Here is a 14,501-nt window from a genome sequence, read left to right on the forward strand (position 1 = left end):
TGATTGTGCTCTTTTTCTTCTACTCTCTTCTTCTCTCTATGGGCTAGAATAGAAAAGGAGGGTGGGATAAGGAATAAATGATCCAACACACTGTTTCTGTAAAATCCAGAGTTTTAAACTTAGGCTTAGCTAGTCTGGGTTCAATGAGAATGTAGATACTCGATTTGATAGAGATCATGGTTTTAAATTAGTGTAGATCAAAATGGAAATTTTTAACACTCAGAGTGACTGGACAGCTCTGGGGGCTGCCTGAAATCTAATGAAGGGATAAAAAAGAAGACATGTTAGAGCACACTGGGCTGTGATGGGAGAGAATATAATTTTGTACTGTGTCTCACCCCCAAAATATTCCATAAGCAGTTGTACACATTTCTAAGAAAATACTTGTTAGATTCAAATGGATTGTATGGTGAATCTAGGTGAGAACTGATTCAGTTAGGCACCAACTTGAAGAATTGCTTAGACTGTAAATTAGATATATTGATCAAAGTGGCCATGCCAAGGGCTGTTTATTTATAGTTTAACACTCTGAGCCTGCTTTGTGTTTGGTTACCTCTTGACTCTAATCCAAAGAGACAAGAGTACAAAATATGTTTCTCTCCTTCTTATTAGCAAGCTTCCGAGTTTGGGCACTGGAAAGACCACAGAGCATCATTAACGCATCTTTCTCCCACTTTCATCATAACTAAGGAATATCTCACATTCTTAGCCATTGGGGAATTTGTTTATTAAACAGACCTTAATTTGAGGAATGTCTTAGAGAAGTTGGAAGCCTGTAAACAAAGGTCCCATGTAGATATAAGACTGAAAACTGTAGATGATGCAAGACAAGCAAAGTTTGACTCCAAATGCTGCCTAGTGTTAGTCTATAACCCCTTGAGAAATGTGACTGCTGCCTAATCTTGATCTTTATTTGATGCAAATGCATTTACTTAAGATGGTCTTCTGAAGGCCTTAGGAAGAGCCTCCAATTTACCTCTCATCTCAACATGACTCGAGTTCTCTTTGGGGGCTAACCCCAAAGATGAACGTGTAAAAGAACCTAGATTCCTGTAATACACTTCAGTTCAGTCCATTTCAGTTCAGTCGCTCAGTTGTGTCCAACTCTTTGAGACCCCATGAACCGCAGCACACCAGGCCTCCCTGTCCATCACCAACTCCAGGAGTCCACCCAAACCCATGTCCATTGTGTTGGTGATGCCAGCCAACCATCTCATCCTCTGTTGTCCCCTTCTCCTCCTGCCCTCAATCTTTTGCAGCATTAGGGTCTTTTCAAATGAGTCAGCTCTTTGCATCAGGTGGCCAAAGTATTGGAGTTTCAGCTCAATGTCAGTCCTTCCAATGAACACCCAGAACTGATCTTCTTTAGGATGGACTGGTTGGATCTCCTTGCAGTCCAAGGGACTCTCAAGAGTCTTCTCCAACACCACAATTCAAAAGCATCAATTCTTCTGCACTCAGCTTTCTTTATAGTCCAATTTTCACATCCATACATGACTACTGGAAAAACCATAGCCTTGACTAGACAGACCTTTGTGGGCAAAGTAATGTCTGCTTTTTAATATGCTGTCTAGGTTGGTCATAACTTTCCTTCCAAGGAGTAAGCATCTTTTAATTTCATGGCTGCAATCACCATCTTCAGTGATTTTGGAGCCCCCAAAAATAAAGTCAGCCACTGTTTCCACTGTTTCCCCATCTATTTGCCATGAAGGAATGGAACTGGATGACATGATCTTAGTTTTCTGAATGTTGAGCTTTAAGCCAACTTTTTCACTCTCTTCTTTCACTTTCATCAAGAGGCTTCAGAGTTGTAGCAAAAAAAAAAAAAAAAAAAAAAAATGCCGAAAAATGCAGGACAATTCTTCCCTTTTAATAGTAGATGTTTCACATTGCTTTTTCTATGCAGCTGGTTTCTTGGACTTCTCCTTCCCTTGGAGCATGTTAAGTTTATTACCACTTATTGTTACTTCACTGAGTGTAATGTTTGGAATTGACCAGTGTTGCCCTGGCTTGTCTGAAGGGCATAATAAAAGGCTTACCTGCTGAAAACACCACCTTTGCTATTAAACATACTAATGTTAGGAAACTGGTTCCTGGAAACTTGGTCTTCAGAAATTAAAAAATTGATAAAAATTAGGGGAACCAATAGATAATTACCCGATTTTAACTTGCCAAATAAAGATAAATAGCAATAATAACTGTGGGAACAATGTTCATGCCCTTTCCCATAATTTTATTAAAGTGTTTTAATACTAAAAATTAGGAACAGCATAATCTAAGAAGAAACAACAGTCTTGTAAATTGAATAAATTTTCCATTATGAGACACGTGCCTCATTGTTCTTTTTTTTTCTCATTTTTTCCTTCTGACCTATGAAAAGTTTGCCATAGTTCAGCACTGATTCCCAGACTGGCATTTCAACATAACTGAATTAAGATTAAAAGACAGTATTACAAAGAGTAAATACTGAGATATAACTGTACAGTTTGCATATTTCCTTCTATGCAGGTTCTCTGTAACTTTTAGGAACTTGGTCTTCACCTGAGGACTCTGCTCTTCGGTGGCAGAGCAAATGAAGTGGCATCCTGTGATTCCTCATGGTGGTGGAGCATTCACCCTCCATCCTCCCCAACCCCCCCAAGGTCATTACACTGTACCAGTCTTGCCTCTCTCCAATACTGTCAACACATCCTTCTTTCTATTTTTGCTCCTTAATTTTAATACCCAGCACTCTGTCATTCTCTCTAGTCCTACTCTAAGTATTTATCATATTTAAAACATAAACATTTGCTATATTAAGTACAATACCATGTGCTTTAGAAATGTTTACCTCAATAATCATCACAGTAAGTCTCCAGTGAAGCTAGTATTATTATCCCCATTTCACAGGTGAGAATACTAAAGCCTAGGAGGTTACAAAGTTGGGGAGAGTCTGGAGACAGTCCTAGGCAGACTGAGTGGACTCTGTGTTCTATCCACATGGTAAAGCTGCCTCCATAAAATCCTTTCCTTTCAGGATATCACCACCATGCTACCTCCGTTGTAACCTAGGACTTATAATCTGCAAGCTACAATTTTATTTGAAACCCTTGGGACTTCTGGAAATTGGAATTTTTTTTTTAATTGAAAAAGGCACATCTGTCAAATATTTTGAACGTACCCGTGAAGTATGTGAAGCGTTTGTCATCAACACTATTATCTCCGCACCAAAGCATGAACCTTCAGAAGGGCTGGTCAGAAATAAACATTAGAAATAACTTCATGTCAGTGTTTGTCACCAAATTAATCAGACACTAACTTCCAATATTTTTGCTTTTGGAATTTCAGGATGTGGGCTTGTGCCCAAACCTGAAATCTCTCCAATTTGGGTATATGATCCCTGACACCTGCCTTTCAGTCTCACTAGCTCTAGAAAGCCAGCTATTAGTCACATTACCTCTCACTTTCTCTCACTTTACGTTCATCACTTGCTTCCTCACCCGCCTTAAATATCAGCATTCATCATTCTAAACATTCCTTAAACATTGAAGTTGGAAGAAAAGATTCTGCACTTGTTTTATTTTGTTAATGATTACTTATCAACTATCAAGTACTTTACCATACTATGTTACTGGTTACTATATAGTAACTCAGCTCCAACTATAAGTTAAGTCCTTTTCCCACCTTATCCAACTCATACAGCTCTATATGGAGGTAATATTATTCTCATATTATGGGTGAAAACTCTGCAGCTGGAAGAGGTTATGAAAGTTGTCCAAGGCAGGATTTGTCCTCAGCACTTTCTGCTTCATACCCCTGTGCAATGATTCTCTAGAGACTGCCTTCCTGTATTAGAAGATGAGATCTCCCTCGTCTTATACCCAACACATCTACTATTACTGTTTATCACTTTTCAAGAATTGACATATAGAGCAGAAATGAAACACAAATAGAAGTTAGAAGAATGACTCTTGGTAGCCTCCACAGCTTCTGAATACAGCTTCTGATTAATGTTAAAGAGGAAGAGTTGTAGGATCTTAAAGTACTGCTACCAAAAAAAAAAAATGTTTTAAACACTTTAACAACAACGAGATATAACTCCTAAAATATTTACATCACTTTAAAATATGGTCTCTTAACTCTTCCCATGCAGCTACTATTTAATTTCATTTGGTAAGAAGATAGTATATCACAGATTCATACTGAAAAGATAGTCACCTAAAATGAAAGAAATAAACACATAAACCTAACCCAAATGTATAGATAAGAATAGAGAATTGTATGGTAATGTCAATTTTCATATATTTATTTCATCACAAATATTGAAATTCTAGAGATAAATTATAAATTAGATCTCCCTTACACACACACTCTCCATTATACATAAAGTTAGACCTTGTACAAGCACATAGAGGTATATATAAAATATATATGGGGGCATATTGCATATGCTGTTTTATAATTTGGGTCACAGTTTTCTGGTTTTGTTTTGAGTCAAAAAATAAATTGTGGTTGCCTTTTTATGTGAACTGTTACAGAACTTCTAAGTGCTTTTTATCGGCTTTGTAACATTCTATTGCATAGTGGACCATATTTACTTAATTTATCCCACATCGATCTACATTTTTCTCCAGTTAGTAATCGAGAGGTATACAATGAATATCCTTATCATGTTTGGTTACTTGCCTGACTCTTTCCTTAGGATTACTTGCCAGAAACAGAATTATTCAGTCAAGTGACATACACAATTTGAAATTTTACATAAATATCTTAATCCTTCTCAGAAAGAAAATACTAAATTATATTTCCCTTAAACATATATAAGCATGCTCAGCTCTCATGAGAGTGCTTGTTTCCCACGATCTAATTATTAATAGATACTATTGAGCATATAAAGTTTGTCATTTTGCAATCTGAAACTCTATTACATTTTTTAGCATTATTTGATTATTTGCACACTTGACCTTTTAATGTATTTATTAGCCACACCTCTGTAAAACTGCATATTTATTTGTTTAGTGGGATGTTTGTCTCTCCCTGTCTGTTTTGTGAAAGGCTTTTACATTTTCTTAAACTTCCCAGACCAGAAATTGATCCCCTACATTGGAAACATGAAGTTTTAACCATTGGACCACCAGAGAAATGCAAGCTTTTACATTTTCAAGTTACTAACACTTTCTTCATCATGTGTGCCACCAATACCTTCTAAGTTTGTCTTTTTTTCTTTGTCATGGCTCTTTTTTTTTGAAGTTTAAAAATGTAGTGCGTATTTTCTGTTCTGATCCCACCAATCCAAACTATAGAAACTATGCCATCTTCTAGCCTTCTAACATCTGGAAGAAAACAGTTTTGGTTTTGTGAACTACATGAGGCAAACTACTTAAGACTTTTTCAAGAAATTTTATACCACATCAACATTTCTAAATTATCCATTTTTCCTAATAACATGAATGACAGTGTCATTTTTGTCATGGACAATGTATAAACTCGAAAGAAATAAAATAAATGACAGGGAATTGCCCTCTGTCAACACTGGAAGTTAAAACAAAAAACCTCACAGAATAAGAAAACTATTACATAAAATGATAACTACCCTTACAGTAATTTCACCATTTGTCCACAGTTTTTCCCACAGTTACAAAATATTCTACTAAATGTAAAATATGAGCATTGCATTGAGATTGAAATGGCTGATGTGTGGGGCTAGAGGCCTTTAGGACATCCAGAAATGCCAGAATTCCAGAAAAAAGCTGCTCACAATGGAAGTAAACTGAGTCCAAAGAAAGACAAGGAGGACACGGCATTAACAGGGAACATGGAACAAGGAAACTTTTGAAAGTAAAGTAAGCTTGTTAGAAAGGCATGACAGGTAATCAAGGCCTGAAGAGAGAAATAATTAACTGACAGAATAGGGTGGTACTCAGATTTTAGGGAACTAGAAAATATGACCACTCTGTCAACCATTAGTTAAGAGATATATTTCTATCAGATGCTCAAGGATGTTCACATCACCAAGAAGGTAAAGTATAAAGGTGATGCTACTGCAACTGAGGTACCATTTCTCTTCCCCAATTTAATAAGCCACTTTCAAGCACTGCATTTCATATCATAGTTATTGGCAAACTCCCAATGTATCACCAAATTAATTTCAAAATTTTCAAATTATCAATATGAAATGTATGATTATTTAGATATTAAAATTTATGTTTGATGAACTCTTCTTTAATATTGGCCAATTTGATCATTTATGTTGCAAAAAACCCCACAATAGCCCAGAGAAAGTCATCGTAGAGAAGTTTTCGACAAGTTGGAAATGAGTGAAATTCTTTGTAAGGAAAAGAGGAAAAGAAATCAAGAAAAAGACATTTTCAGGTTACAAAGGGAAGAGTCAATGGAATAAAAAGAAAACAGAAGGAGAAATGTGTCAACTACATTCCACCTTTCGCCTCTTGCTTGCAGGCATTCATTACTCACTCACCTTCAGTGTCAGTACCATCATTCTACTCAGCCTTAGAAGTGAAGTTATAAACTAGAAGGAAAGGCCCTGTGCTTGTTTTATTGTTTTTGCTAATGGTTATTATATCTCTAACTGTAATAGGCTATACTAACCTATACTATTTTATATTATTGGGGCACAGAGTGAGCTCCACTGTAGATAACGAATAGGGATTTAACATTTATGAGTCAAATAAATATTTTGGAGAAGCAACAGGAAGTGAGCATCCCAGCAAGACTGAAACATATTGACTTATCCAATTAAATTGGAAAAGCAAATTTTCTTTCTCTTCAGTAACAGTCTTATTTGATTTTTAAAAATACATTTCATTTGGAAAAGGTAAAGATATCTTCAACTTCCTCAACCCAATGGCTTACATTTATTCAGAGGACAAATTCATGCTCCCAGAACTATTCTTGAAAACCCGACCACTCACAATGACTTTGATGGCTTTCCTAAACCAAGGGTAAAATAAAGCATAGATCAAGGGGTTCATGGCTGAGTTGTAATAAGCACACCAACAGCAAATCTCATAAATATAGGCTGGGGTTATGAAGCCCATAAAGGCATCAATTAATGAGTCAATACTGTATGGTAACCACGAAATCATAAATGCTATGACCATGATACCCAGGGTTTTAGCTGCTTTCCTCTCTCTCTTAGCTACTCTGGATTTGTAACTGTCTGATGATGACTCTGTTTTGCTACCAGTATTTTCAATCTTTTTAGCCTGATGTCTGGCCACAAGGAAAATATTACTGTAGAGAATTATCATGACAAAGGTAGGTATAAAGAAGGACAGAAAATCTATCAATACCCAGTTTTGATTTACAACTGTCTGGCAACCTCCTACACAGTTGAGTGCACTAGACAATTCCTCAAGCCCATTCTCATTGGCACCCGTGTAGAACACGGCACCACTGTAAGTAATGGGCAGGATCCAAGAGATGCTGATGCATATCCCCGACACAGACACCGTGAACTTGGTGGGATAGACCAGAGGGTCAGTAACAGCAATGTACCTGTCGATGGAGATGAAGGACAGGTGGAAGAGAGAAGAGTAACAAAATGCTGTGTCAAAGCATGTGTGAAAAGTGCAGAAAGTTCTCCCAAAGTACCAGCAGCTCTCCACGGACCTGACCATACTGAAGGGCATCACAGTCACTCCCACCAGAAAGTCTGCACAGGCCAGAGAGGCGATGAGAAAATTGGTTGGTGAGTGCAGCTGCTTGAAATGAAGGATAGCAGTCATCACCAGGAGGTTTCCAAACACAGCCAGCACAGCCCCAAAGCCATACACCATGTACAGAATCACACGGGATGCGGGTGAGTAGGGGGTTTTCACACAGGATCCATTCAGGTGCTCGTAGCAGAGCTGCACAGCTGCAGTGGGAGACAAGTTGCTCATGATCTGTCCTTTACATTCAAAGAATTCTGTTCTTGATTTCCACAGACTTTCAATGCCTGAAGAAATTATCACATATTAGTACTATTGTTTTTCAATTTTCCATTTTTTTTTACTATAAATCTCAATTGTGTTCAATAGCAAAATAAAATACAAAAAATTACAATGGCCAAGATCACAAGGAGTTAGTTTTGACTAATGCTTTGTTTCCTTAATTTGGTAAAGTCCTAAATATTTTTAGATGTTTTACCTCCACAGTTCCTCTTTTCAACAGGGTATGATATGAGAAGTAACTGTAGACTGAAAGCATCATCTCCTGTTAGGTTTATCTGCATTACTGCCTAAAGCACACAGTCCTTCCAGATAAATAAATGCCATCTATAGGAAAATCCCTAGATGGAATCCCTGTAGAGCAACGTGTGAAATTGGAAGATTATTTTCAAGAGTGATTATTAAGACAGTTATTCTACAAAACGACTTCTTGCATTAAGTTAGGTTACCCATTACATTTCTACAAAAAAATAGGCCAAAGACTTGTTTTTCTTCTTAGACTTGAAATTTTCTCCTATTCTCACTTCTGCTGTGGACACTTTCTTGCATTTTTATTACAAAGATAAAAGAGGGTACGAGCAGTGACAGTTAATACTTGGCTTTTTTCTCTGGTTAAGAATCAGCTTTGCATCTTCACTGGATACCAACAAACAGGAAAAGGAACACACACTGTGAGCAACTTGCAATGAAAGCACTAAAAGCACCATTCCTTGCATTTAGACACACCTTGCTTTCTGAGCTTCTATTACAGTTAGCGCTGGCAGAGAAAAGATCATTGTCTTCTTAGGGTATTGTCACTGGAAGCAGATTGCAATGTCTCTCCATCCATGTGAGAAATGGGTGTAAACCCCCTGAGTCTTGCTTCTGTGCGTTACTCACAAACAGAAGACTTCCCATTCCCCTCTGCAGTGGGTTCCATGCTATCCCCGCCCCAACCTTTGCAAAAGATATGTCCGTGTTCTAACCTCCCGAATCAGATCTTCTTTGGAAAAGAGGCCTTCACAAATTTCCAATGTACTGTTGAAGCCTAGCTTGAAGGATTTTTGAGCTTTACCTTGCTAGCTTGTGAACTGAGCGAATTTGTGCAGTAGTGCGTTGTGTGTATGTACCATATCTTCCTTATCCATTCATCTACAGATAGACAGTAATGTTGCTTCCGTGTCCTGGCATTGTAAGCATGGAGTATTAACCATTGGACCACCAGGGTCTCCTTTCATTCTCCTCACTGTGCTGAGTGTCAGAATCACCACCCACTAAAAAGTCAGCCAAGGTCAGAGAGGTGATGAGGAACTGAGCTGGAGAGGACAGCTGTTTGGAATGAGACCAGTGAGTAGAGCTTCCAGTACTTTGGAGAGCTTTATTATCAATTGCACTATCATTTTGAAGAGAACTTTTGTTATTCTGCTAACTGTCATGGAGTTTGATTTCTACTCTTTATGTCATTTCTGAAAAAGTGATGAGCTACAATACATGAGTTTGGTATAAGCTATAGGGGGAGCCCACCTTCTAGCTGGGAAGACAATGTCCCTAGAGAATGATTGTACAGGGGTTTGAATCAGAAAGTACCAAGGGTAGATCCTGGATATGTAATCTTGGACAGCTTACCTGAACTCTCCTGGCATCAGATTGCTCAGCTCTGATTTGGGAGTCATAATACCCACCATAAAGAGCTGAATAGAGGTAAGGTAGAAAAAGACTTAATTTATGCTTCAGTTCAGTTCAGTTCAGTTCAGTCGCTCAGTCATGTCAGGAGATATCAAGGGAACATTTCACACAAGGATGGGCACAATAATGGACAGAAATGGTAAGGACCTAACAGAAGCAGAAGATATTAAGAAGAGGTGGCAAGAATACACAGAAGAACTATATATAAAAGGTCTTAATGACTGGGATTAACCATGATGGTGTGGTCAGTCACCTACAGCCAGACATCCTGCAGTGAGAAGTCAATTGGGCCTTAGGAAGTATTACAATGAACAAAGCTAGTGGAGGTGATGGAATTCCAGCTGAGCTATTTCAAATCCTTAAATATGATGCTGTGAATGTGCTGCGCTCAATATGCCAGCAAATTTGGAAAACTTAGCAGTGGCCACAGGACTGGAAAAGGTCAGTTTTCAAACCAATTCCAAAAAAGGGCAATGCCAGAGAATGTTCACCAGAGAATTGTACTACCATACAATTGTGTTCATTTAACATGCTAGTAAAGTTATGCTCCAAATCCTTCAAGCTAGCTTCAACAGTGAACCGAGAACTTCTGGATGTAAAAGCTGGGTTTAGAAAAGGCAGAAGAACCAGAGATCAAATTGCCAAAATTTTTTGGATCACAGAGAAAGCAAGGAGAGTCCAAAAAAATATCTACTTCTTCTTTGATTTCATGAAAGCCTTTGACTGTATGGTTCAGCAAACTGGGGGAAATTATTCAAGAGGTGGGAATACCTTACCACCTTACCTGTCTCCTGAAAAACCTGTGTGCAGGACAAGAAGCAACAGTTAGAACCAGACATGAAACAAAGGACTGGTTCAAAATTGGGAAAGCAGAAAGACAAAGCTATATATTGTTACTTTGCTTATTAAACTTATATTCAGAGTACATCTCAATGTACTGGCATGTGTACATCTGGCATGTGTAAACCTGGCATGTGAAATGCCAGAATGGATGAATTGCAAACTGAAATCAAGATTGCCAAGAAAAATGTCAATAACCTCAGATATGCAGATGATATCACTCTAATGGCAGAAAGTAAAGAGGAACTACAGAGCTTATGGATGAGGGTGAAAGAGAAGAGTGAAAAGCTGGCTTACAAGTCAACATTCAGAAAACTAAAATCATGGCATCTGGTTCCATCACTTCATGGAAAATAGAATAGGAAAAAAGCTGAAGCAGTGACAGATTTTATTTCTGGGAGGGGGGGACTCCAAAATCACTGCTGACAGTAACTGCAACCATGAAATTAGAAGACACTTGCTCCTTGGAAGGAAAGCCATGATAAACCTAGACAGCATAATAAAAAGCAAAGACATCATTTTGCTGACAAAGGTTCATAGAGTCAAAGCTATGATTTTCCGGTAGTCATGTATGGATGTGACAGTTGGACCATAAAGAAGGTTGAGCACCAAAGAACTGATGCTTTCCAATTGTGGTGCTGGAGAACACTCTTGAGAGTTCCCTGGACAGCAAAGAGATTAAACCAGTCAATCCTAAAGGAGATCAACCCTGAATATTCATTGGAAGGACTGATGTTAAAGCTGAAGCACCAATACTCTGGTCACTTGATGTGAAGTGAAAGTCTCTCAGTCGGGTCTGACTCTTTGCAACCTCATGGACTATAGAGTCGAGGAATTCTCTAGGCCAGAATACTGGAGTGGGTAGCCTTTCCCTTTTCCAGGGGATCTTCCCAATCCAGGGATTGAACCCAGATCGCCCACATTGCAGGCAGATTCTTATCCAGCTGAGCCACACCTGATGGGAAGAGCCAATTCATTGGAAAAGACCCTGATGCTAGGAGAGATTAAGGGCAGGAGGAGAAGGGGGTGACAGAGACAGAGGATGAGATGGTTAGATAGCATCATGGACTCAATGAACATGAATTTGAGCAAACTCTGGAAGATAATGAAGGACAGAGAAGCCTGGTATGCTGTAGTCCATGGGGTTGCAACAAGTCAAACATGACTTAGTGACTGAGCAACAAAAAAGATTGCAGTTTTGAAAGTGGTAAATCAAAATGAATTGATAATTTTCACTGTCAGAACTGAAGAGTTGAGGGTAAACTAATACTAAGCAGTCTAGGGTGCGTTTAAATCATTTGTTTCATCTTTAACTATCACGTAAAGATGAGAGATTCTCACAGTACATTAAATCAGAAATAATACACAATCTCAGGAAAGGTTTACCAACTGAAAGCATTTGTTTAATAATAATCAGAAATGATATCCCTAATATATGATTGATTCACATTAAATGAGAAATTAGAGAAATAAACAAGGATATTTTTATATATATTCATCCCTGTCCCAATGATATGATGCTCTGATTTTTCAAACTTGATATCTGATTGCTGCAAAATAAAATTAGAATAGAATCAAGTGATTTATTTAAAAAATTATTAAAAAATACATGAATATAGCATTCTCTAGTCTTGGTACCAAAACCAAGTCTCCATGTCTGAAAAGTTGACTGGCTTCTATACAATGTGAATTGCTTAACTTGTTCAGTTTCAAATTTGTGGGGTATATAAAATGCATTTATCAGCCTCTGTCATCTTTTTGTATCCTTCATTTCAGTTCTGTTTTTTTTTAGAACATATCTGTAATTTGAGCTTTCATGTATATAATTGAAAATCCTTATAAATAATCTTTGGAACAATGCAAAAGTGAACAAAACAGAAAGCTAATTTAACATAAAGCACACAAAAAAAATGACAATGTTAAAAACTCGTGCGTGCTCTAAACATATGTTAACTGGTAAAATGTATAAAGTCAGCTGAAATTTTATGAGCAGACAATCACCAGGAAGTAGCCCACTCAACAAATGACATCAATTACCTTTCCCATAGCAAATAATTTGACAGATATTATAGTCAATATATTTATCTCTGGGTTGATTTTACCCAACTCTGAGATCATATTTCTGGTCTCACAAATCTGAACACCTGACAAGGCAGAGTCACTACTTTGCCCTCCCTGAGCCAGAATATCTCTAAGTATTCCCCAGCTACATTTACACTGTAATAGTAATTTTAAAAATATTTCGAAGGAATAAAGAGAAGCTATAACCAGGGATTAAACTATTATAAAGTAATAAAAGGGAGGATTAAGAATAACAAAACATTGCAGTTTCTGTCTCTACATTCTTTTACATTTTCTCAAGAATGCTACAAGGAAGGGATTAATTACTAGAGACGTACAGTGAAGATCAGAAACAAGTAGCAACCCAAGTTCAATGTTAAAATGCCACGTTTCTGGCTCCAAGGTCATGCTGTTTCCATAACAACCAGGTTTTTATGTTATATTGACCACAGAATGATGAAACTGAATTTAAGTCTTCAGGTCATATTGGAAGCATAATTTATTCTTTTACAAGATCTTGCATGTATATGATTACGTTTTCTACCCAATGATGTGTTCACTGTGAATCTATATTCAATTCCTCCATCTAAAATGTGGGCTTACCCAGAAAATAAATTTACCGTTGAGGAATTCTCTCTCAAGACTTTGCCAGTGACAATGAGTTTGATGGCTTTTTGAAACCAAGGATAAAAGAAAGCATAAATCAAGGGGTTCATAGCTGAGTTATAATAAGCAATCCAAACCAATATTTCATAAATCTATGTGGGAGTGATGAAACCTAGGAAGGCATCAATGATGGAATCCAGGAAGTAAGGCAGCCAGGAGATGAGAAATGCCAGCACTGCGACGCCCGGGGTTCTTGCTGCCTTTCTCTCCCTCTTGGCCACTCTGTCTTGGAAGCTCTCTGAGCATTGCCCAGTCTTATTGCTCAGATTCTCAATTTTTCTAGCCTGCTGTTTAGCAATGAGGAAAATCTTGGAGTAAAGAACTATCATCACAAGGATGGGGATGAAAAATAATAGAAAATTCACCAATACCCAACTCTGATTCACTGCAATTTGACAGCCTCCCACACAGGTGAGAGCACTTACTAGATCCTCCAGTCCAGCTGCATTCACTCCTGTGCCAAGAAGGGAAAAAGTGTAAATAATAGAAAAGAGCCAAGAGAAGACAATACACATGGCAGAAACAGACACAGTGAACCTGGTTGGATAGACCAGGGGGTCAGTGACGGCAATGTACCTGTCCAGAGAGATAAAGCACAAGTGGTAGATGGAAGCGTAACAGAATGAGCCTTCAAAACAAGAGTGGAGTTGACAGTAACGCTGCCCGAAGTACCAGCAGCTCTCCACGGACCCCACTGTGCTGAAGGGCATCACAGTCACCCCCACCAAGAAGTCAGCACAGGCCAGAGAAGCAATCAAGAAGTTGGTAGGAGAATGAGGCTGCTTGAAGTGGAGAATGGAAATCATCACCAGGAGATTTCCAAATACAGCCAGCACAGCTCCAAAGCTGAACACTGTGTACAGGATGAGGCGGGGAGCTGGTGAGTAGGGGGTTTTCACACAGGATCCGTTCAGGTGCTCGTAGCAGAGCTGCACAGCTGCAGCAGCAGGAGACACACTGCTCATGATTCTCCGATTTGATACCTGGAAACCTGTCACCCTCTGTGGCCCAGGATGTCATTGAGTTTTCAAAATATCCTTTAAGAAAAGATAAATACAATGTCAGCACTTGCCAGTGTATTCTGTCTTTCTAAAGATGCATGTTTAGAAAGTGATTCATATCCTCATCTTGTAAAATGATAATTTCCAAATGAATAAGCAGTTAATTTACAACATTGCATAGAATGCTGTGGATTTAAATTTTAAAAAGTCTTCCCTAGTTTTTCCTATTAAAGGAGAGGTTGTCTTCAAGAAGCTTTTACAGGATACATGTTCGAATGCCACATTTTATTAGCATTATTTTCCTAATTTATCAGAGCAATGATAATGCCCCAAACAC

At 38.1% G+C, this 14,501-nt stretch overlaps 1 protein-coding gene and 1 pseudogene across 1 annotated transcript; both read right to left on the reverse strand.

The window, feature by feature from the left end:
* Window positions 6,855-7,883, reverse strand: LOC102171517 (trace amine-associated receptor 6). The gene has a single exon (XM_005684761.2). The coding sequence runs from the start codon at window positions 7,881-7,883 to the stop codon at window positions 6,855-6,857; it is 1,029 nt and encodes a 342-aa protein (XP_005684818.2).
* Window positions 13,097-14,128, reverse strand: LOC102168829 (annotated as a pseudogene).

This window comes from Capra hircus, chromosome 9 (assembly GCF_001704415.2).
Source record: "Capra hircus breed San Clemente chromosome 9, ASM170441v1, whole genome shotgun sequence".
Classification (NCBI taxonomy): domain Eukaryota; kingdom Metazoa; phylum Chordata; class Mammalia; order Artiodactyla; family Bovidae; genus Capra; species Capra hircus.

What these genes read in the sequence shown, in the direction of transcription:
- LOC102171517 (XM_005684761.2), bottom strand. Translation starts at nt 7,883, where the DNA reads ATGAGCAACTTGTCTCCCACTGCAGCTGTGCAGCTCTGCTACGAGCAC.